Here is a 24,085-nt window from a genome sequence, read left to right as displayed (position 1 = left end):
GGAAGCGTGGGTCACATGTGGACAGGGCCCCTTTTATAGACCCACCATCTCAAGTGGCTCTGTCTTCTGCCACCTGACCAGTCGGCTGCTACCTACCTGCCCATTCACCATGGAGAAGATCCTTGTACTTCTGCTTGTCACTCTCGCTGTGGCCTATGCAGTTCCCGACCCCCGGGGAATCTTTATCGGCCTGGTAAGAGGGTCTTCAGGGGAGGAGTCATCTGAACCCCCAGGTGGGGATTTTTTAAGCTTTGTTCTTGACCTCTGATGTTCCCACCTGGGGCTGCGAAGTGAGGCATCTCTTTCTTTACCGCCCATGCCCTGCCCTGCACCTCTTCCTTAGGGGCCCCAGGAAGGCTGATCAGCATAGTGCAAGCTCAGAGCAGTGGTTCAACCTGGCTGAGGGAGCTTTTAAAAAGCCAGAGCCCTAGGTGTCTGTCCTGGGAATTCGGGCGCAGAAGGCCCAATGGTTTCAAAAGCTCCCCAGTGATTCTGGCTTCTGACCTTGAGCACACACTTCCTGCATGCCAGACACAGTTCTAAATGCCTCAAGAGTATTTGCGCATTTAGTCCTCATACTAACCACACGAGACAGGTATTATCATCAGCCCCACTTTAGATGGAAAGCTGATGTAGAGGAAGGTTAAGCAACCTGCCTGAGATCCCACAGCTGGAAAGTGTTTAGCAGGGATGGAGCCCAGGCAGATGGAACCAGCCATACTCTCCCCACTGCCCCACACGGTCTGTCCAGCGAGAGCAGACATGGGAAAGCCCTTCAGGGCCATCCACCCCATCCAGAGGTTCTTCACGCAGGACCATGCATGGGCTCAGTTTCCCCCTGAGATTATGTGTAAAATTCTGTGGGGGGGGGAGGGAGGAGTTTTCCAGGGAAATGGTCCTCAAAGGGGTGTGGGACCCAGAGAGGTTTGGACCCTGTTTTGGGCCACATGTGCATATCCCATGGGAACACTGAGGCAGAGGGTGGGTGTAATGCAGGGACTCAGCTCCCGTTCCCCACACAAGACCACAGGACATGGTGAGGCCAAAAAGGAACAACGGAGCCACACATAGGGGAGTCAGACCAATATATTCTCGATGGCGGCTGGTCAAGACACAAAAGCAAACATCCGCCAGTATCCTAACAAGGGGTCTTCCTGCACCCCCATTTCATTGGCGGCCAGGTGAGACATGGGAAGTAGGATCCACAGGATCCTCAATCCACCGTCTGCTTCTCTGCTAACCAACCCAGCCCCTAGTGAAGCCACAGCAGTTATGTCAGTGGCTAATGGCTAACTGGTTACAACTGATGGCCAACTAGCCACAGCTGATGGCCATCCACTACCCGAACCAACACCTTTCCACGTGAGGCCGAGAGCCTGGAAACTGCTCTCCTGGCTCTGTCCCCACAGTGGGGTAATGACTTCCCCAGGGTCACCCAGGGACTTGGTAGTACAGCTGGCACTAGAACCCAGGCATCCTGCCCCCAGCCCAGGGCTGCTTTCTTGGCATCACACTGCATGTTTCTCAAGTGAATGGGGGTGAGGTGGGCAGAGAGGCCACCAGGGCCCGGGAGGTGGGTTCCTTCACACGCACCCCCAAAGCAGGGGAGGCATTGTCAGCAGCAGTGGGTGCCAGGCGTGGAGGTCTGGGTGGAGAAGGGACCGAGGGGAGGGCCCCTGGCTGATGGGCTGCTCCCGGCAGGAAGAGGGTGAGCTCTGCCTGAACAGCGCCCAGTGCAAGAGCAAGTGCTGCCACCGTACAAGTGGGCTGAGCCTGGCCCGCTGCGCACCCAAGGCCAGCGAGAACAGCGAGTGCTCCGCCAAGGTGGGTGCCAGAGGTTGGGTGTGGTGGTGGTGGTGGGAGCGGAGAGGGGCTGTCCAGAAGGGGAGGGCCCTGGAGAATTGGGGTGGGATCAGAGAGGATGGACCTGGAATGCTGAGATGTGAGAGGGAGGTTAACAGGCTTCAAAGCACTTTCCCATCCCGTGGTCTGTCTTGACACTCACAACTGACCAGTGAGGTGGATGGGGGCAAGGATTTGGTGTCCCCATTTCATGGATGGGTAAACGAGGCTCCCCAGAGAGATCTAGTTAGTAGGAGCAAATGAGCCGGAATGGGAACCAGACGCTGGGTCCTCCAGGCCCACAGCGCCCCCTGGGGAGGCAGTCAGGAGAGGCACCATCAGAAAAGAGCCGGCTGCGTCTGGTTCTTGGGGTCAGGCAGGTGGCAATTGGTGCCCAAAGTAGCCCCTGGCTCCATGTCTCTGCAGACGCTCTATGGGGTTTACTACAAGTGTCCTTGTGAGCGGGGCCTGAGCTGTGATGTGGACAAGTCTATCGTGGGCTCCATCACCAACACCAACTTTGGCGTCTGCAAAGATGCTGGACGCTCCCTGGAATGAAACCACCCACCCAGCCCTGCCCGCAGCGCAGCCCACAGAAGGCTCTCCTCCTTCACTGTCTCTGCCTGGCTGGCCACCCCCTTGACCACCACCTCCATTTTCTGATTGGGTTCTTGGCAATTAAAGCCCCTCCTGCAAACCTTCCCCAGGCTCCTGGATGTTTTTGCTGAATCAGCGCCTTCCTTTATGTTCCGTCAAACCTTTGCCTCAACGGGGTAGGCGTCATATAGGAAGGAGGGATGGGTCTGGTTCCAGGCAGGATGAGGCTGGACAGACTGGAGACAAAGTTGTGAAGCAGACCCCGGCAGGCTGGGAACCCTTCCATTTCTGGGGAGCAATCACATCTCCCTGGGATGCTCTCCTTGCCCCTCGAGTTCTCAGACAGACAGGCAAGTGCACACACACACAACCCTCTGGTGAGGAGTTATAATGACCCATATTTTTTACTCTGCATCAGAGCTTACCTGTCCCGTCCTGGGCTCACACCTCTTTTCTGGCCCCAACTCTCAGATGTGACAGCTATCGGACTCAACCCATGTGTTAAAGAGTCAGACCCCTAACGTTGTGGGTTAATTACTGTGCTCGCAAATCCTCACAGCGATTCTGGGAGGCAGAGTTTATTGTCTCCACTTCATAGATAAAAGAAATTAAGGTTCAGAGAGGTGAAGTACCTTGCCCAATCTCACAAAAAGCTGGCACTAAACCCATCTATCATCACCCCACCCTTTCTACGATTTCCTGTTCTTTCCCAATCATCCATCACCAAGACAATTGGCTGGAATTGCAGGAAATTTCGTTTTGGCTTCATATGAAAATGTCATGCCCCCTGGAGCCATCAAACCTGTGCTGCCTTAGGCAGACCCCATCTCTAAGATGTGCAAGTGGAGGTTCACTGACCCCTCGGTGGGGATGCTGGAGAGGAGATTCACACCAAGAATGTGGGAGAGGAAACTAAATGAAACTGAGATACTCTCCCAGGCCCAGGATTCTGTAGTTCAAGGATCCATGAATCATTTGAATAACCATGAGGTTTATGAGTTAGGACTGGATTTAGCTGTAACAAAAAACGCAAGTAATTATGGCTTAAACAAATAGTGGCGTATATTTCTCATGAATCAAGAAATCTAGAGATAGGCAGTGCTGGCATTTGTTTGGGTGCTGGCAGATCTATAGTTCTCTTGACCTTCTCACAGTTGGCAAATGCCTTGATAGCAGCTCCTATCCTCTCACCATGTTCTGAGTTAGGAAGCATGGAGTAGATTAAGGGTGGGATAGGCGGTGAAGGCAGAGTGTTTATCCTAGCATACCTTCTTGTCTTGCCCTAAAACCTCCAGGCAGACTTCTCCATAGCTCCATGACTGCAACGAGGTCACCTGACCATCTGCAGCTGCAAGGGAGGCTGGGTAATCAACTATTGGGAAAAGGGAATGGAATTGCCATCACTGGCTTAGACTAATTATGATCTCTCTCCTGGTGCTGGGCACATACTACCCAAACAATACTGGGGTTCTGTTAGCAAGGGAGGGGGCGGGGCCAAAGGCTGGTAACAATGTCTGCCACGCCTGAATTAGTGCTCAACCAGAGGGGCTTTCAACACCTTAGCCCAGTAGGGGTCTCAGTCCTGAGACAAGGGTAGGTCATACTCCTGGGTGCCTAGACTCAGCCCTGGGGGAGATCTATATTCATTCACTTCTTTTTTTTTCCCTACCCCACTCACTCCCCAACTCTGAGTCAAGCCATTGTTCTCAGTCTAGTTGTGGAGGACGCAGGACACCAGCCCGTGTTGGTGTTATGGGCATTGCACTCTACCCAGCTGAGCCGGTCAGTCACCAGCCACTGGCCGGCAGCTCACCGCAGCCACTCACGGCAGCCCAGCTCCAGATCGAGCCATTGTTCTCAATCTACCTGTAGAGGGCACAGCTCACTGACCCATGTGGGATTCGAACTGGCAACCTCAGTGTTAGGAGCACAGAGCTCCAACCACCTGAGCCACCTGGGCCAGCCCTGTCCATTGTTTCTGTGCATCTAGGTTAACTCACCTTTAAAATGCCCCCTTTCAGACCAATACTTCTAAAACATACATAATCTTAACTAGCCTGTAATCCAATTCCCACCTTGCTTTCTCCCACCCTCATGTAATCTTCCTTATGGTCCCTCCTTAATCTTAAACACATAAAAAAAAACTGCAAAGTTGTTATTCTCTGGAGCATTTGAGAGTTTGCTTCCCACATATGTTGTGAGCTTGGCTCAAATAAACTCTTATAAAAATTCTCCACAAGTTTGGATGTTTCTTATGTCAGCATTCCTCAATCCCTGTTTCCCCACCTGTAAAATAGGATGATAATGGTAACTACTCCTTAAAGGATTTTTGGAGAATTTGAGATCATGTGTGTAAGGCATCTCGCGTGGCCCCTGGCATCTAGTAAGTGCTCAATAAACATTCAATTCTGTATACATGTTTGTTTTGTACACTTTTGTTCACATTTCTGAAATTTAAGGTCAGGGAACCAAGAGCTCAGATGTAAACTGAGCTTATTATGGCATGGGCTGAAGCCAGAAAGGGGTTGGGGTGGAGCAGGGAGCTCAAGTCTCCTCTGAAGGACTTTTATTCATGTTCCAACAGGAGAAAGACCCTGTTGACCCCGAGAAGGAATATACCTGCCAAGAAGGACTCCTTGTAATTAACTGGGCTCAAATTCATAATCAGAGTCTAGCAGCCATTGCTGACAGGAGCTTCTCACACATTCTTCATTTCAGGGGAAAGCCAAAGACTGAACTGTCAGCCTCCTGCTCTGTGTTTCTGCCATTTGAGCTGACCATTATGAAGGGGGTTCCTGGAATTGTCTTTCAGCCAATGGGCTGAGATCTGCCCAATATCCTCATTTGCATCCTTACTGACCAATCAGAGCAGCTCCATAATGACCAATCAGAACACGTGATTCCAACCAATCAGGACAGTGCTATTTGGACCAATAAGACTGCAAATTTGGATTCCTTATTTGCATAGAAATAGACCAATCAGGGACTGGGACAGGGACTTTCTCTATAAAAGCAGGCTTCCCCTTTGTCTCTGCTGTGGTGGTTGCTCACTCCTGGGTTGTGAAAGAATTCATGAGGCACAAAGGAATAGAAGTTAGAAAGTTTATTTAAGAAGAAAAGCACCGGCAGAGGAGTTGGGGGGGGAGGGGGGAAGGGCGGCTGAGTCTAGAGTAGACAGATGTGCTGAGTTTCTGTTTAGCTGGGGTTTTATACTTTTCTAACCAAGATGTAATTTGCTTCAGCCTGTAGTAGAATCTTCTATTGTGTTCAGCTTTGTCCTTTGGGATGGGGGAAGGTGCTGTTAAACTTGTTATCATAATCTTTGCATTATTATGTAAATTTAAGGCGGAGCCAGCCCCCTGGAGTCCATTCCTGTCTACCCCTTCCTGTCTTATAATCGGCAAAGCACTCTTATGATTTCCCCAGGAGGCTGCTTCTCTCCATTTTGCAAACTGTTCATCTGAATAAAGTTTCTCCTTTTACTGCACCCCAGATTGGGAACGCCTGTTGGCATTGGATTGGTGGCTACAAACTTTTGTTGACAAACCCAAGCCTAAGAGAATCTCTTCCTGTTTCCTTCCTCATCTCCTCACGACCTCCTCACTGCCCCAGGAACTTGTCCCATGCCCAGCCCAGCTGAGCCCACCCAGCGCCCAGCTCCAAGGCAGCAAACATTGAAAACTCTTTATTTCAGTGATGGAGCATTATCCTTCCCTCCCTGCCCCTCCCCTGTTGGTAGAGGCTCTGGGGATCAGGGGCAGGAACACAGAGTTCTGGGTAGACATGGGGATGGGTGGAGGAGGGGCAGGAGGCAAGGAAGAAGAAACATTAGAAAAAAAAACTTTTCTTAGTTGGCCTATTTTTTTTTCAATTTTCTTATAATGGCCATAGACAATTTCAAACAATTTCTCATTCTTTGGAAATACACAAGTCAGGTCTGGCTGTCAGCGACACTTGTTATACAGGCCCAGGAACATCTGGGAAAGGCGGGACTTTGACCTTGACCTTAGCAGCTGCTCTGCCCTCAGCCCTGAAGGGCAGCCCCCATTTCCACCCCAGCCCAGCTCTGGGGCCCATCTGCTTCCACATAGCAGAGGAACCTGGGCATAAAGGACCCCCTCACCCAACTGCTCAGAGTTTGTGTCTCTGGTTGCCTCCCCCAGGCTGATCCTTAGGATTGTTCAGTGCCCTTCTAGCTCTTCTCCTAAATCCTTTCATGGGCAAATCAACTCACCAATCCTGCACACCCAGCTCAGAGGCTGCCTCAGCCCACCTACCTCCAGGAACACCTGGGGCCACAGCAGAACTCCTGGGGCTGGAGAGGAGGGGTGAGTCTAAGGCAGAGTAGACCTTCTAGCTGTGCGCATTTATGGTGCTACTTTCAGGGTTTGTTGAGATGAACCCTGGAGAACAGAAACCCATGTTAAAAAGGGGATCTTGACCCTATCCAGGATCCCAAGCCCCTGAAGTAGGAACCCACCTTAGGTCTCTCCTCAGTCTCTCCCTGGCCCCAGGAAGCTTGGAGATGCAGTCACAGCAGAGAATTACAAGCTCTGGGTCTTTTCCACCCCCTTACCCTTCCCTCCTTCCCGAGATCTGGGTCCACCCTGGATCTCCCTTTCTGTGAGTCCCTCCCTCCTCAACTACCCTCCACCCAAGGCTCCACGCCTACACCCACCTGTGAATGACACCAGTTGCTTTCAGATCCCTTTATGGCACAATGTGACTGGCAGTTGTAGGACTCCCGGTGGCAGCATCTGCTCTTGCACGTCTTGCTCTGGATGAACATCTCCCTGTTGTCAAGTTGGGAGATGACCCTGCCTGCTCCATCGCCGCCCACCGCCTGCACACCAGGAATTTTCTCCCTGCTGGCTCCCCCAACACTGTGTCCTTACCACCACTTCCACTGCCGCCAGGCTGGGCCATCTCTAGTTGGAGACTGGGGCATATCTGTGCAGTAGGGGGCAGGGAAAGAGGGCACCAGCAGGACGTGACTTGTGCCTAGAGGGGCTAAACAGTTTTTTAAAATTTGCCCTTAGTGTCCCCAAAATAGTTACTTCTCTAGAAAAAACCAGGGTTATCCAGACCTTCCTGTCTCTGCTAATGCAGTTCTTTCCTTGGCACAAAGTTTTCTCCTGCAAACTCCTACTTACCCTTCCACTTGAGCTGGAATGTCACCTGCCACCCCCCTCCCACACATACGCACACATATAAACACTCACATACATCAATGACCCTCACTGCTGGGGTTTATGACGTTATCTATCACTGCCATCCATCACCTCTCTGTCAGACAATTTCAGGAGTCATTCAACAAGCAAATGCTGAGCACCTACTGTGTCCAGGCACTGTTCCAGGCACTGTTCCAGGCACTGGGGACACAGCTGGGATCAAAACAAACAGAGCTGACATTCCAGAGCAGCAGTCGAACAGAACTTTCTGCAATGCTGAAAACGTGCTTCTTCTGCATGGTCTACTTTGGTAGTCCCAGCCACTATGGCTGCTGAGCACTTGAAATGTAGCTAGTATGCCTGAGGCGCTGAATTTTACATTTTGTTTAATTTTATTAATTTTCATGTAAGAAACTGCATGTGACTAGTGACTATACTATTGGACAAGTGCAGCTCGAGGGGAGGAAACGGATTATAAGTACATCAGTGAAATAGGGAGTCACAGACAAAATGTTAAGCAAAAGAAGCCAGAGTTAAAAAAAAAAAAAACAACACTGTGTGACCCCATTATATGAAGTTCAAAAACAGGCAACACTAATCTACAACGATAGAGGTCAGAAGAGTGTTGTTACCTTTGGTACTACTGACGGGGGAGCTTTCTGAGTGCTGGACAGGCTGTGTAAATAGATCTAGGGGTTGGTTATGAGGGTGTTTGCATCGGTTTGAAATCCATTGATTTTGATGTCAGTCAAGATTTGGGCATTGTATTGTATGTAATTTTTACCTAACATAAATGTTAGGTATTATTAATTAATAATTATGATATATATTACATGTGTGTAATTGTATCTATTATGTATGATTAAGTGCTATAAAGAAAACAGAGCAGGAAAGGAGGGCTGGATTGGCATTAGCCTCTCCCTGGTCTCCCTGATTCCACTCTTGCCTGTAGCTCACCCCAGTCCCCCACCTCTACCCGGACACTCTCACCTTCTCCTTCCCACCTCCTAACGCTCCCTCTTTCCCATCAGTTCTTCCCAGAACAGCTAGCAGAATCTTTTTTAAAGGGTAAATCTCATCACATCATTCCCCTATTTCAAAACGTCCAAGGACTTCTCAGGGCATTTAGATAGAAACTCTTTATGGGACCTGAAGTGCTTGTTCATTCCAGGGCTGGCCTCCTGTCACTAGATTTCTTGCTGTACATCTCCCCCCACCCCGCCCCCACACACACACACACCCTGCAGATACCACTGGGGCTCTGAATGCACCCAATTCACCTGGCCCCAGGCCATTTGCACTGCTGGTCCCTTCCCCCAGAACACCCTGCCCTGTGAGCTCTGCCTGGCTGCCTCCCTCTCCTGCCCTCACTTCAAGGCCTTCCTGTACACCCAGCTAGAGCAGTCCCCATCACCTGCTTCTCAGCGCTTATGACTCTCTGAAATTGTCTTCTTTATCTTTTATTTTTTTAAAAACTCTCCCCTTGCTAGAACCTCAGTTCCAGGAGGGCAGGGATCTTTCACTACCTCATTCACTGCAGTATTTCTTAGCCCCTAAGATCAAAGTCCTCGCACATAGTAGGTGTTGAATGCAAAGCAGCTGAATAAATGAAGACACTGTAATACTCTGTCCTTTACCCCTCTGACCTCATGCCCTATTATTTCCACTCTCCCTCACTCCTCCTTGTTGTTCTTTGAATCTGCCAGGCCAGGTTCCAGCTCTGGATCTTTGCCCTGGCTCTTCCCTCCACCTGGAACGCTCTTTCCCACATACCTGCCTAGCTGGCTCCCTTTAGGAAAGACCTCATTCCCTTCAGGCCTTCGTTTAAATTTCATTCTGTTAGTAAAGTCTCCCTGTCGTCGGCCCCTGTTTAAAACTGCAACCTCTCCTCCTATCGCCACTCCTGAAGCCTCTTCCTTGTTTTTTTGTCCCCAGGTGTTTATCACCCAGGATATAGTAATATTTTACTTATTTGCCTCCTACAGGAGAACATCAGCTCTACAAGGGCAAAGATTGATGTGTCTTGCTCACAGCCCTATCCCTACCAACTAGAAAAAGAATTTACATAGAATAGGTGCTGAATGAATGCATGAATGAATGAACGAATGAATATCTCTCTTACCAGATATGGGCCTGGGGAGGGGGGCGTGCAGCGTCACATTCCCCTCTGTGAGGGCCCGCCTGGGTGCAGCTCCCGTGACTCAGATGAGTTTCCTTTTCATCCGATACGTCTTCTGCCCAACACTCCCTGCTGCTCCCCCACTCTTGGCTTTCACCCATGTCAGCCTCTGTGCCCTCCCACCCTCCCCAAACAGTACAGGTCTTAGGATGGTGGCAGAGGACGTGACTGTACCCTCAAGGTTCCTTACCAAATTTGGGGGTTGTATCTGGAAAAATGAGCCCCTGCTGAGGAGGAACAAAACAGAAGAGAAGCAGGAGGACCGGGAGCAGCAGCCTCTGAATCACGGCCCAGAGGTGGTGGTGGCACTTCTAAGGTCCATCTAACTACACTGCATCTGCCATGTCCCTGCCATGTGACCAAGGCCTAAAGGGTAGGTAATAACATGTGACCGCCCAATCCCAGCATGGACAGGAGAGGCTGGCAGTGCGGGGCTGGCTCCCAGACCAAAGACAAGCAATGGGGAAAGTGGACGTTCTCGGGAACCGCTGTGCTTCCTGGCCCACGTGTTGTGCTCATCTCACTGCCGGCAGAATAGGCTAGTCCGTGTGCTAGGGCTCCGGCAAGATCTGGGTTCAAGCCCAGCTTTCTAGCTTACTGGCTGTGTGATCTTGGGCAGGCTTCATGACTTCTTGGAGTCTCAGCTTCACCATCTGCAAAACGGGGGATAATAATATTACCTCACAGGGATGACGCGAAGTTTAAACAACCGGTGTCGTGCTTCACATAGAGTAGACACCCAGGAAATGGAAGTTGTTCTCTTTAGAATTAGAAGATCTCAGAGTTACAGGGATTTGAAAAGATTCTCTCATCCAAACCAATGGTACATTATTGTTAATAAACAGCATTATAAACATTTTGTCTCTCAGATGAGGTGAGTAAGTAACAAAGAGGTTGCCATACTTCCCCAAAGTCAGCAAGCTAGCAAGTGACACATTAGACTCTAGTTTTCATCTTTGTACTCCCTTCCCCCAGAGACCTTCCATTAGAATTCAATAACTCCATTTCTGTAGAAAATCCAGAATGCCTGGATGCACTTGCGTAGGCCTTTTTGGCAAACACAAGAATAACAAGCCTATGACTCACAGACCGTGAATGGGTTGTGGTGTCAGAGTCTTAGGAGTGGGAATGGATGGTAATGCAAAGGGCAGAGCAACGAGAAACATTTTTATATACACTCATCAGGCAGGCCAGGTACTGCTGTGGGAACAAACTACCCAGGACTCCTAGAGACTTTACACAACAAAAGTGGATTTCCTGCTCACTCAAAGTCTGCTATGGGTCCAGGGACTCTCCAGGACAGCATGTGGTGACTTAGTGATCCAGGCATCTCCCATCCTGCACCACCTGGCCATGGCAAGGAAAGAGAATTGTAGAACTCACAGGCTTTCTGGGTACCACGCTGAAGGTGAAATCAACCCCCAAACCCCCATGAGGTCACGTACCAAGATGATAAGAAAAGGTTTATTACTTGAATTACATAACGTTCTAGGGGCAGCAGGCAGGTGCAAAGAGATGTGAGTGGCATGAACGAAGGTGCCTGTGTCTTTAACTTTTACTGTGGCTAGAAGATGGGGCCAGGGGGACGTTCCCATGAGCAGGCTGGGGTTTATGCGGTTTGCACTTCCCAACAGCGCCAAGGGAGGGCGCACGTGCTTTTCTTATTGACTTGCTGATTTGTAGGGCAAAAGGGGAGTGATGGGGACTTGAAAGCTGTCATCCGCCAATCATCAAACATGGAGTCTTGCTTTGTATCACATCAGGCTTGCTCTTCTCTGCGTTGGCCCAGAAGTTGCACCTGTCGCTTCACACAATCAGAAATATTCACACAACCCAAGCTACCTGCAGGAAGGCAGTCTTTCTGGTGCTGAGGGAGAAGACACGAAGTGGGATTTGCTGAATTCACAGCATTGTCTCTGCCTTGTGTTGAAAAAAAGAAAGGAAAGCTAAAAGGGTGTGGACCTCGCCTTAGAAATATGGCTTCTGAAAGGATGGACATACATCTTGGTGTGTCTGAAATGTGCCTATAGTCCTGTTGTAATTATTGACAGTGTTCACTTTCTCAAATAGGGGAACTGCATGAAAAATATGATCTGGGTATAATTCTAATTTCTATTGTAAACGTTTGTCAATATCACAAAATTCAGCGCTATTCAGGTTGACAAAGGTGATACATTATAGAATTGTACTTCTGAAACTTATATAATTGAGACAGGTTAGTTAACATGTTGTTAGGCAGACAGGAAAGTCCCTGGTAAAATAAGTAAAAAGCAGCCATATCCTGAAACTCCAGGTTCTGGAATGTCTCCTTCACTCCAGGACAAAGATATGAGAATGTGCCTTGAGGTTAATAAATTATCTATAAATCTCTTTTGGCAAAGGAGCCGATCTGATAGATAGGGATGGGTTCCTTAATCCCTTCAGGATGGGCAAACAGGACAAACCTGATAGACGAATTCCATAAGAAGGCGCCAGTTCATCTTCCCCAAACAGACAAGGGAAGGTATAAAAGTAAGAATTTTTGCCTCAATCACTGGGCAGCCCGGTCAGGACCCCCTCTCATTCCGAGAGCTGCGACTCTTTACTCTTTACTTTTAAGAAACGACCCTCTTTTAAAACTCCTCGCCTCTCCTTGGTCTGTGCTTCCATTCTTTGGTTTCCCAGGACACAATCCGGCACAAAGAAAATATTCTACATCATGATGTGATTAAGCAACGTTACCCTGATAAATTTTTAAAAAATAGATTTATGATATGGGTTTATCAATCTGGAAAATGGCAAATTAAACATGTTTATTTAAAAAAAAAAAGAAAGAAAGAAAGAAGGCTTCTGAGAGGGGCTGAGCCTGTGTTTGGGCAGAAATAAGTCTGATATAACGGGAGGAGAAAGATTTGGTGAAATTCAGGTGGCCTGGAGCTTTTGCCTTCTCAGCATCAAGTTTGTTTCTCTAAAATCTCCAAGTGAGGAACATTTGAATATCCAGTTGCAGAAAAACTTCACCTCTGAATCTGCATGTTAACTACCATAATGCAACAAACAAACAAAAACAAGTATTTATTACTATAGCAAGAAAGGGAGATTCTGAAAAGCTTCTCATCTGCCAGGGACAGAGAATCAGTCAGGATTTAACTTGGTTACAAGTGACAGAAACCCAACCCAAAGTGGTTAAAGAAAATAATGAATGTACTGGGTTATGTTACTTAAAAGTCCAGCGTTAGAGCTATCTGACTTAAGGCACAGCTTGTTTCAGGGGCTAAAATAAAGACATTATAATCTGGCTAAATTCTCCTCTGTGTTGCCTTCATTCTGAGTCCATATAGTGATAAGATGGCTGCCAATAACCCCAGACCTACTTTTTCCCATGCTCAAGTCCAGTGAGAAAGTATTTCATCTTAGTAACTCATACAAATCCTGAACTTCACTCTGATTGGGCAAATTGGGCCATGTGCCCATGGCCAAACCTATCCCAAAAGCCAGGGCAACAGAACCAACCTCATGGCCACCTACTGAACCAATCTCTGTTTCTAGAGGACTCAGCATTCTGATGTGGATGGAGTCCCACCCAACTTCATGAACTGACAATGGAAGCGGGTTGGTTTCCTAACAGGAAATTCAAGGTTACCAAGAGAAAGGGAGCAATGGATCTTTGGCAGGCAAAATCAGTAAATGTGCCTTAGATAGGGCAAATGGGAATTTTTAGGGGACCACCCACTATGCCTAACTTAAAGCAATGCAAAGTGTCATTAGCACAGCTTTTATTTAGTGTTTTCAGTCTTTATTGGTTTTAAAGTTTTTCAAAGTAAAAGTATTTATAAGACTTTTTATAAGTCACTACCATTCTCAGCTCTCTTTCCAAAGCAATTGTGTTTTGAGTGAATTCTACCCATTTAAGGAGAGTCTAGAGTTCCAGAATTGGCTTTGCCTCCACTTGGAAAGTTTCCTTCTCTACCAGTCAATGTCCAGTCAGGAAGACAGAAACTACTCTAGGTATTTGAAAGAGAGAGAATTTAATATACGGAAATGGTCACACAGGTGATGGAGAAGCTGCGAAACCAAACAGGATGTCAAGGCAACAGGGAGATTAGCGATAGCAGGAAGACATCAATGCCCCTAGAGCTGGAGAAACAATGTGATGAGGCTGTGTGACTGGAGTCCCTGGGGACTGTAGGGGAGGGGCTGTCCTAAGGGAGACAAGAGGACTGCTGGTGACATCACCTGAAGTGGAAAGCAGAGGCTTGGGAGGAGGGCAATCGCCCCATTTCCTGCCCTCTGATCTTCAGCCGGTCCTAGAAGCCCAGAAGACAAAGGAGCCTGGGAAATGTAGTTCCAGGGATAAAGAGCTGAGCAGGAGGAGGGCAAACAGGGAAATGACTGGCCCACCTTTCTTCCAAACCCTCCAGGCTGGGAGGAGTCAGTGTGCTTCTGTCTTTTCCCCACTTTGTCCCTCTCTCACTCTCATGTCCGGCTTCAGGATGCTTTACTTATAGGGGGACTTTAAGGGAAGGAATCACACCTGCCACAAAGCTCATTATTAAGCCTCGGGATAGCATTGATGTCAGTGTTTAGGATGGGGAGACACCACTCTGTGAAACAAACCTCAAACTTTTCCTGTTTTTTTTGTGTGTTTTTTTTAATCTTCATAAAAATGTTGCCATATTCATCTCCTGCAGAAAAGAAAGCCACGACTTGCTCATGGATATACATATAGGTAGCTGCTCTTCTGAGTACATTTCTACCATGTTTCCAATAGGGACCCAACTGGACTTTACTGCAAGGCTTGCTGGGAAGTTGAGGGTCATGTGCTCCCCTTCCACCAGCAATTTCCAAAGCCATGGTGAAGCCAGAGTACACAGCTCCAGGAAGAGCTGCCAAACAGTACACCATTGGCTCTAGGTCCTGGGATCCAAACTCCCCTCGCTAATTAAAATAATAATAAAGGGGTTTGTGGTGGCAACTTTTTCCCACTGTAGGTTCTTCTTTTGTCCTTTGGTACTAGAACCCCAATCTTTAGTTGGGCACATGGACACCCAGATGAAAACTACACTTCCCAGTCTTCTTTGCAGTGAGCTGCAGTCATGTGAATAAGTTCTGCCCAGGAGTAAGAGAAAATAATTTGTGCTGCCTCTGGGTCATGCCCTTTTAGGAAGGGTGAGCATTTGCTGTCCTTCTACTCGCTTTCGTCTAACTAGCATATGGACACAGCAGATAGGGTGATGAGCCATCTTCGAAGATGTAGAGGGAAAGAGAAAAATATCCTAAGGCAGAGCTTCCCAACTAGTGTGTCAGAGATACAGATCCGCTCTGCCCTCAGGAAAGCCCCACAGCCCTTCCACTTTCACCCCACCGTGCTATACAGATGTTGTGCTTCTATGTTTGCTGCGCTGTGAAAAATAAAACAATAAAAATAAAAAGGAAGCAGAGCAGCAGACGGCCGAACGAGAAGATGGAAAGCGGTGGGGAGGGGAGCATGGACAACCTCACTCAGCACAGCCTCCACCCAGCCTCCTCCAACTACCGGGTGAAAGACAAATCGTCTACCTTGCTTAAGCCATCATTAGAGTAGGTTTTTGTTTCTGTAGCTATAACCTTGTATCCTTAAGAACATAGATGGTTTGGATTAGGAAATGACTTTATTGTCTACCCATAAGGAAAGAGTTAAGCAAAATATGGTCCATGTGTAATAAAATTAGGCAGTCATTAGTGTCTTCACAAATACTTGGTGACGTGGGGGAAATGATCAAGATAGAATGATATAGGAGAAAAAGCAACATCTAATTTCTGTGTGAGGCAAAGGATCTCTGAGCTGCACTGTGGTTCTGTCAAACGAGGAGTGGTGAATGGGTCTAGGACAGGGTGGCCCTCAAGGAAGACTAAATTTGGGGTGAAGTAGAGTCTCAGGGTTCCAGACTGACCCAGGAAAGTGGGTCCAGACATCAGAGCTGTGGCCGGACATCTTTGTCAGGATCTGGCCCAGCAAGGAGGGGGAGTTCCGAGTCCCAACTGTGTGGGTGCCCTCTTGGCTGTGGGGATGCCAGAGAAAACCTGCACCCACCCCTATCAAAATTATCCCAGGGAGGCTGACTCCACCCAGGCTAAGCCAAGGCTAAGCCAATCCGCAATTTCTACCACATTGACTGGTTCAGGAGTGAGTTTGCAGACTAAGCCAGTCTAATCAGAGTCAATCTTGGGGTGTTTGCTAAGAACTTGGGACAGAGATGTTCCCTTTTTCTGGAAGGAACAATATGCATGGGTCAGGTGGATTTGTGGTTAAGAGCCTGCCCTCTGTTGCAAGACAGCCTGGGTTCAAATCCCAGTCCCATCCCATACCGTGAACCCTTGAGAAGGGTACTGTGAGCCTTAACTCCCTATTTGTAAAATAAGAATAATTATGGTGTGTACTATAATCTTGTAACAATGAGTTAATACAGATTAGAAAGCACTTTGCACAGTGTCTGGGACATAATAAGTGCTCAATAAATGCCACCTGTTTTTATTAGGTGACACCTGGAACTTTTGTGGCCACCAGGAAGAAATCCAGCCTGAGGGCCATGGATTCAGCCAGACTGGAAGCCTGCCCTGCTTCTGGATTTCTAGTTCTCATCACCAATGAATTCCCTCAGCATCTAGATCAATTTAAGGTTTTGTTTTCGTTTGTTTTGGATACTTGCAGCAGAAAATTTCCTCACCAATAGCCCCACTGTGTGACCTTCGACAAGTCACGTAGCTCTCTGAGCCTCAGTTTCTATATCCATAAAATGGAACTGATAATATCTGAGATAGTAGAGACGTCAGTGAACCAAGCCCTTTCCAACCACAGGCATGAGCATTTTTGTGTTTATACGTCACACATACTCTCATAAATACTCTCTCAATGACCTCTACCCTTTTGCTCCCTTGACAAAGCAATTACGTACTCCCTCTCAGTCCTTCCCACATACACCCATCCATAGGCACCTCAACCTCACTCTCCAGACACATTCCTCAACCCTCCCCCAACCCACACACACACGTACACACACGGCCCTCCATCCCAAGACTTGGCCCTTTCTGGCCTCAGCCTTCTCTCACTCACACACACCCCCTCACCCCATTCCCGTCCCTCAATTCTGCCCTGAGGCCACCATGCCTCCTCCAGACAGGCCAAAGCCCATCAGAACCTCTTTCATGCCTCTAGTCTCCCTTTTTATCCACCCCCAAACTGGAATAATCCCTACAAGATTCCCTCACCCAGGAAGTGCAGACAGAGGCCAGAGCCAGGAAGAAATTTTCATGTTTCAGGAGCTGGATTTTGAGCAAGATGGAGGCTCCCAAGGCCTCTGGCCCCAAGGGAGGGAAGGAAAATGGCAGTGACCAGCATGTATCCTCCTCTAAATCAAACGGCACCGGCGGGGACACATCTCGTCCTTGGATACGCACCTCAAACCCTTTTGGCAGGGGCATATTATGTTGGTGGCTCCCTTGGTCTGCAGGGAAAGAGTATGAGAGTTGGGGGTCACCAAGGTGCAGGGGAGAAGAGGGTTAAAGTTCTTGAGGAGAAGAAACAAGAGCACAAGTGATGGAGTAAGACAGACCTGGGATCTGTCAGCCGTACAGCTTATAACCTCCTGAGCTTAGGCAAGTCAGTGAGCTTCTTTGTCTCAGTGTGGTCATCTGTTAAATGGGGATAACAATAGTAACCCAGCTCTTAGGGTTAGTGTGAGGATTAAGTGAAACAAGGTAGATCAAGTACCCATAATGAGAAGACCCTCTGGCCACTTTAGCTGGAGAGTCAGACCAGGCAGGGGCCTGGTTGGTTTCTAACAGCACTGGCAGTTCCCCAGACAGGGACATGGAGGTCGAGCCCATGCTCCCTAGAAAGACTTGGGCCTGGGGCCAGAGAGAGAAGACAAGCAGGAACAAGACATACTGTGCATTCTGCTCCCTGCATCTCCACGAGCTAATAACAACCACGCTCAGTTGAGCGCTGTCGTTGCCAGGACCACATATTCTTCCCAACATTCTGGTGGGGTGGGTACTTTAACCCCATTTTACAGATGAGGAAATTAAGGCTCAGAGAACACAAGTGACCTGAAGTCTCAAAGACAGGGGGCGGAAAAGCCAGGATATACACTCAAGTCCAACTCTAAAGCTGTGGTCCTGCCACTTCAGCGCCCTGCTCCTCTCTGGAAGTGAGGTCACTGTGGCAGGTAGGTGGGGATTGCTAGGGAGAAGGCCTTTCCCCACCTACTGTGCCTCAGTGATGTTAGGGTAGAGATAGTCATTCATTCAACAAATATTTGTCCAGCAACTACTCTGTGCAGACACTAAACTGAGGGGTGGGGGTCAAATATAAATATGCTGCAATCCTGCTCTTGAAGAGCCCCCCCAGTGGCAGAGACAGACAGAAGGCATGGCAAATCAGGGAGCGATGTGCTCTGCTGAGAGTATGAGCCAAGGGTGTGGGAATTCTAAGGAGAGAGGGCTTCTCAGAGAGCTTGGCTGGAGTTGTATTGCAGGATGAGTAGGAGTTTGCCAGGTGGAGAAGGGGGAAAGGGTTTCCCAAGTACAGGGTGAAAAAGCAGGTGCAGCCAAGTGGGGTTTTTTTTTGTTGTTGTTTTGTTTTTTGACATGCTCCAACCAACTGAGCCATCCGGGAGCTCAGCGGCAGCTCAGCTCAAGGTGCCATGTTCAATTTTAGTTGCAGGGGGCAGAGCCCACCATCCCTTGCGGGAGTCGAGGAATTGAACTGGCAACCTTGTGGTTGAGAGCCCACTGGCCCATGTGGGAATCGAACCAGCAGCCTTCGGAGTTAGGAGCACGGAGCTCTAAACGCCTGAGCCACCGGACCGGGGCCCCCCCAAGTGGGTTTTTTAACCTTCCTTCCCCACCCTACTTGCCAATGGTGCTGCCCCACCCCAGAGCCTCACCTGGGGCAAGCATACTGTGGCTATTTTGGTCTTGGGGGCACAGAAGGAGCCACCGTGGTCCAAGTCCATGAGGCAGCAGTCACTGAAGCATTCAGCGTGGTGGGCGCACCCAGCTCCATTAATCTGTGGGGACAATCCAGTCAACAGCTCTCTGGGGGGAGGAGGGAGGGATCTTGGTATGGCCAAGGCCCCAGGGCTCCAAGAAGAGGAGCCTGAAATAGTCACCCCCAAGTCCCCCCCCACCGCATGTCACCCCCTCCCCCCCAGCAGCATTCAGAGGAACAGGGGAGGGAAAGAGTGGGGATTTAGTGTTTTCTTCTCTGCCTCTTGTTTCCCAGGGCCCTCTCATTTCTGTGGGTCCCAGAGGGTGACCTGTGCTGGGGGAGCAATACTCCCAGATCACACTTTCAGTAGGGAGTGGGCAGAAAGTGGGGGAGAAGAAAGATAGAAAAGGGAAGAAAGAGTCATTGTGCCTGGAAGTGGGGGGGAGACTGGGAGACACTAGAGCAGGTAGGTTAAGGCAGGGCTGGAGGGCCAGGGCTGAGACGTCCCGAGTGGGCGAGTGGGAGCTGGGTGCGGGATGGAGGGGATAGTGCTAGTCATAGGCACACATTCTTTCACTTCCAGGGCCACCAAGGAACGCATCAAAGCTTCCAGTCTGGGAACAAATCCCCAACGTGGGCTGCTTCCCACCCCCACCGGCCACTTGTCTCTCCGAACCCAACCTGCACCTTCTGGCCAGACTGATGCCTCAGCCACCACATTCTACTGCAGTGAAAGATTAGAAACGCTCGCTCTCTCGCTCACCTTCGTTCCCCACCTTTTCACCTGCGGGAACGCAGCCCAGCAGGGGAGCAGGACCCCCGCGAGGAGCAAGAAGGCTGCGGCCATGGGCTTGGGCAGCAGAGGTCCAGCGGGGCTCCGGAAGGGCCAAGGGGATAAACCCCCTTCTCTGACACGTGACCCCGCGCCCCGGGGGCCCGCCCTCGGCGGGAGGGGGAGGGGAAGGAAGTCGGGGCAAAGCCTTTTTCAGCGCCCCGGGAAGGGATGGAATAAGGAAAGGCGCTCCGGTGAGACCCTGATTCAAGCCTTGAACAGGCTGGATTTTATAGGTTGAAGGGGCCCTGGGGGCGTCCATATATGTTACTTCCAAATAAAAACTAAAACTAAAATAAAACTTTACAAATTTTATTGAAAAATTATGCAAAATTTATATGCTGAAATGAAAATGATACCGTGCTAAGGTCTGGCTGCCTGCCGCTTGAAAAAGTTAAACATCGAGAGACATGGTTGGTGGAAAGAAAAGCAAGTTTATTCAGGATGGCGGATTCCTGTCCAAAGGCCATCTCCCCGTTCCTAGACGGGTCAGAAGGTTTTCTAGGTGCACAGGAAGAACAAAAGACCGGGAGCCGGTCAGGAGGGTAGGAGTGCTGATCCTTCCGGGGGTCTGGTCTGTGTTAAGATCATGTTGTCGCCGGACTCCCCAGACTCAGCCACTGCAGCCTGGGGCTTCATCTGTATTCTGGTGTCTGGGCACCTGAAGATTAAGCAATCGCTCCTTTCAGGTTAGGATTCTGTTAATTATATGGCTTAACGAGATATGGGTAGCCTTGAGAAAGGGAACAAAACAGAATTCTTCAGTTAATCAGTGAGGGGAGAAACAAAGAGGAAATAGCTGAATATCAGGGCAGATGTAACTGCAAACCAGCTAGGTTTAATTACAGGTGGCTAGATAGCGAGCTATGCGGTGAGTCAAACTGCAAACCAGCTAAGTCTAATTATGTTATTGATTTACCGAATTTCACCCTTACAAAAAGAGCTTCCTTCTTGATATTCTGACTGTCTCTCTGCCCTTGCTGCACCACACTTCCCCACCCCTTATCTTTTGCATAAACTAGCCCTGACTTCTGGGGCTTCTCCAGGCCCTGTCTCATCATCTGTAAGAATCGGGGTAAGACAAGATGACCTCTTCCAGTCCTAATGAGTTGATTCACTATCTAAGAATTTATTTGTGAATTCTATGAAAGTCAGGGTGTGGGGGACAAAACGGAAGGGAGGAGAGAGTAGAGAGGAAAACTCAGAAGGAAAAAGAGGATAAAGGGTAAAGGGAGGGTGCCTGTAGCAATCAGTGGAATTGGGGGCGGTGGGGGGGGGGGATGCAGGGATGCAGGCCTTTATCACGTTAACCCTGGATGAAAGTCCTGCCTCACCCCACCCATGCCTGCTTCTGCATTTAAAAATGTGCTCTTAAGAAAAGATCTGAGGAGCCCAGTCTTGATGGGGTGGTATGCTATAGACTGAATTATGTCCCCCCAAATCCATGTTGAAGCCCTACGCCCCATGTGATAACATTTGGAGTTGGGGCCTTTGGGAAGTGCTCTCTCGTCTCTCTGCCATGTGAGGACACAGCAAGAAGGCAGCCATCTGCAAGCCAGGAAGAACTCTTGCCAGAACCCGGCCATGCTGACACCCTGCTCTTGGACTTCCAGCTTCCAGAATTGTGAGAAATAAATTGCTGTCATTTAAGTCACCAGTCTATCGTATTTTGTTATAGCAGCTGAGCTGACTAATATAAGGGGGCTTAGGTGTTTTCTCTAAGAATAACAGCCCCCACTGTACTCTGAGTGTTTTGTGTCTATTATCTCTATTCACCCTCCCTGTCTTAGCGTCATTGACGTTAGCTGTCACAGCTAAGAACTCCTGGAATTTCAGTGGTGCAATACCACTTTATTTGCCAAACATGTAAAGTCTGATACGGGACAGGAGACCTTTCTTCCATCCTGTAGCCACACCATATGGGAGACTGGCCTCTGAGGTCATTATGGAAGATGGAAGAGAGACATGGAGGAAGCACACAGACACTTGAATGCCTCAGCCAGGGGTGACACATGCCTCTTCCACTCACAGACCATTGGCCAGAACTAGTCACATGACCACAATCTGCTGCAAGGGAGGCTGGGAAATTAAGGGAACTCAGGAATATTTAGTGTATTCTATCATTTCTGCTGCATAACTCTTATCCCTATTTTACAGGTGAAGAACCTGAAGCTTCAAGATAAAATAACTTGCCCAAATAACGCAATTAAGTTGCAGAGCCGGATCTAAACCCAGGGCATTCTAGCTACTGAGCCCAAACTCTTCCCACTGCCCTACCCTGCCTCGGGAGGTCAAAAGGCATTATCCCCAGTACAGGGATTCCTGTCGGGGCAGCCGGATGGCTCAGTTGGTTAGAGCTAGAGCTCTCAACAAGGTTGTAGGTTCAATTCGCGCATGGGCTGGTGGGCTGTGCCCCCTGCAACTAAAGATTGAAAAGGGCAACTGGACTTGGAGCTGAGCTGCGCCCTCCACAAGTAGATTGAAGGACAACGACTTGGAGCTGATGGGCCCTGGAGAAACACACTGTTCCCCAATATTCCCCAAAAAAAAATTTTAAAAAGAAAGGACTCCTGTCATCACCGCGTCCTCTTCCTCCAGTAGTCACAGCCCGAAACTCTTTTCAGACCCATGTCCTGCTGCTTTGGTCAGCAAGTTACCCATCCATAAAGGTCATTGTGTCTCCCAGCCCCACTGAGAACTTACGAAGAGTCTCCAGGGACTAATAATTCTTTGTATAGAGTAAACACCTTCCCTGAGCTACTTGGCCCTGCCGGTGATATTTGAAAAGTACTATTGATTGTTTTGAAGGGGAAGATTTGAAAGCAGGAGAGCAGCAGCTGTGTATCCAAATTGGCAAGTTGGGCTTCTTGATCTGGGGCCCAGGGCCCCCTAGGAAGTTTATTGCAGGCCCTGAGGGGTTGGTGGATCCCCTGAAACACTATGCAAAATATTTTGTGCATGGCTTTAAAAAATGATTTTTGACAGTGGGCTGTGATTTTCCTCCGAAATGACTCGAGACTGGTTCAGAATCTTTATGTTAAGCCGAGGAAACTGAGCCCAGAGAAGGAAGGGACTTCCCCAAGTGACTCAGCAGAGCCAGACCTACACCTCGGGCTCCTGACTCCAAGTCCTGTGCTCTCTCTTCTGTACCGAGGGCCTGCCTCCCAAATCCAGCGGGGTTGGACCTAAGCTCAAGTCCGGGACACCTGCACTGTGAGGGGGACGGAGCCAGTGGGGCCAGTAGGGCCATCCCTGAGCCACCTGACCTATGAGCATGGCCGCAGCTCTGCCCGTTGGTCAAGGCCCAAATCTGACCATCCCAGTCTCGTATGAGGAGAAGGGGGGTCGGTTCAGGGCAGGGGAGCCCCTCACTGGTGGATCTCTGTCTCCCCCATGTCCTCATTCCCTGTCCTTTTGCCTTCCCTCGTCTTACATTCTCCAGTGTCTCTCTTTTTCTTTCCTGCATCTTTCTGGTGGTTTCCATGACAATGTTCTCACTGGTCTATAGCAAAATGAAAAGAATAAGGGTAATGTGGTATTTTTGGTTAAAGATAAATGTACTTAATTTAAAGAATGATTCTTTATTCTGAAATTACATCCCTCCTACTTTTTTAGTATTCAATGTGTTTTTACGAAATAATGGCAATAACACAATGGTTGTTTTTTTCAGTTTTCCATGTTATTGCTTGGTTGTTATATATGTTGTTAAATATATACAAATTCTGTCAGTCTGCAAAATTTTTTGCAAGTTTTATCAGTCTGCGACATCCAAAATAAAATTCTGGAGAAAAGTGACCTAGTGGAAATTGTGTTTCTCAATCCATTCCTGAAGGAACTCTAAAGGTAATCTGGGGAGATGATGAACGAGGAGGTGTCTGAGAGTGTTTGAGATGTGGCGACAGCACAGCAAAGTCTTCTTAGAGAAGAGGACCTCAGTGGGAAGTCTTTGGAGGTGAGGAGGCACCGAGGTCCAACGTAAAGCGCCCAGGACAGCCCTGGATGCCAGCAGGAGGGCTCTTTGTGAAGCTTGAAGGGGGACTAGGATTTGGACAAGCAGAGAGTAAAGGCCTTCCAAGCAGGGATCCAGAGTGAGCAAAGACGAGAATGTGTAGAGCGCAGGGAGAGCATAGCGAGACAGGCTGTCTGCTAGTGGAAGGATGCAAAGTGGAGTCAGGGCAGTGTGTGCTCCAGGGAACTTGGGGGACCATGAGAGTAACCCCAGCTGAGATGACGCTTCAGTGGACAGCTGGGCCAGTGGTAGCAGTGCTGGAGTCAGGGCAGGAGTACCCCAGACCTAGCCTGGGAGCCATGGGTATGAAGGTGAGGGAGGCCGCCCTGCTCTGTCTGTGAGGAGGGGAGGGGACTCCTGAGAGAGGGAGAGGCCCAGCATGCACTGGGAGAGGTCAATACCTGCCCAGCCTCAGGTCTCTCTCTCTCTCTCTCTCTCTCTCTCTCTCACACACACACACACACACACACACACACAGAACCAGGGGCCAGACTCAGAACACACA

At 49.1% G+C, this 24,085-nt stretch overlaps 2 protein-coding genes across 3 annotated transcripts; one reads left to right on the top strand and one right to left on the bottom strand.

Moving 5' to 3' along the window:
• Positions 1-34: 34 nt before the first annotated feature.
• Positions 35-2,544, top strand: CLPS (colipase). The gene is made up of 3 exons (XM_019738717.2): positions 35-193; positions 1,702-1,824; positions 2,269-2,544. The coding sequence occupies exons 1-3, from the start codon at positions 110-112 to the stop codon at positions 2,398-2,400; spliced, it is 339 nt and encodes a 112-aa protein (XP_019594276.1). The 5' UTR covers positions 35-109; the 3' UTR covers positions 2,401-2,544.
• A 7,394-nt stretch (positions 2,545-9,938) lies between these two features.
• Positions 9,939-19,636, bottom strand: CLPSL2 (colipase like 2). Of its 2 annotated transcripts, none has more exons than XM_074333989.1 (3): positions 19,503-19,636; positions 18,696-18,818; positions 9,939-10,442 (listed from the first exon to the last, which is right to left on the bottom strand). In XM_074333989.1, the coding sequence occupies exons 1-3, from the start codon at positions 19,584-19,586 to the stop codon at positions 10,365-10,367; spliced, it is 285 nt and encodes a 94-aa protein (XP_074190090.1). In that variant the 5' UTR covers positions 19,587-19,636; the 3' UTR covers positions 9,939-10,364. The 2 variants fall into 2 exon arrangements, with proteins under 2 accessions (XP_074190090.1, XP_074190089.1); XM_074333988.1 differs by lacking the exon at positions 9,939-10,442 and adding an exon at positions 17,044-17,252.
• Positions 19,637-24,085: the final 4,449 nt, after the last annotated feature.

The sequence above is a fragment of the Rhinolophus sinicus genome, linkage group LG05, assembly GCF_036562045.2.
Source record: "Rhinolophus sinicus isolate RSC01 linkage group LG05, ASM3656204v1, whole genome shotgun sequence".
In the NCBI taxonomy this organism is placed as follows: domain Eukaryota; kingdom Metazoa; phylum Chordata; class Mammalia; order Chiroptera; family Rhinolophidae; genus Rhinolophus; species Rhinolophus sinicus.
The sequence above is the reverse complement of the archived record's forward strand: the minus strand, read 5'-3'. Positions and strand labels throughout refer to the sequence as shown.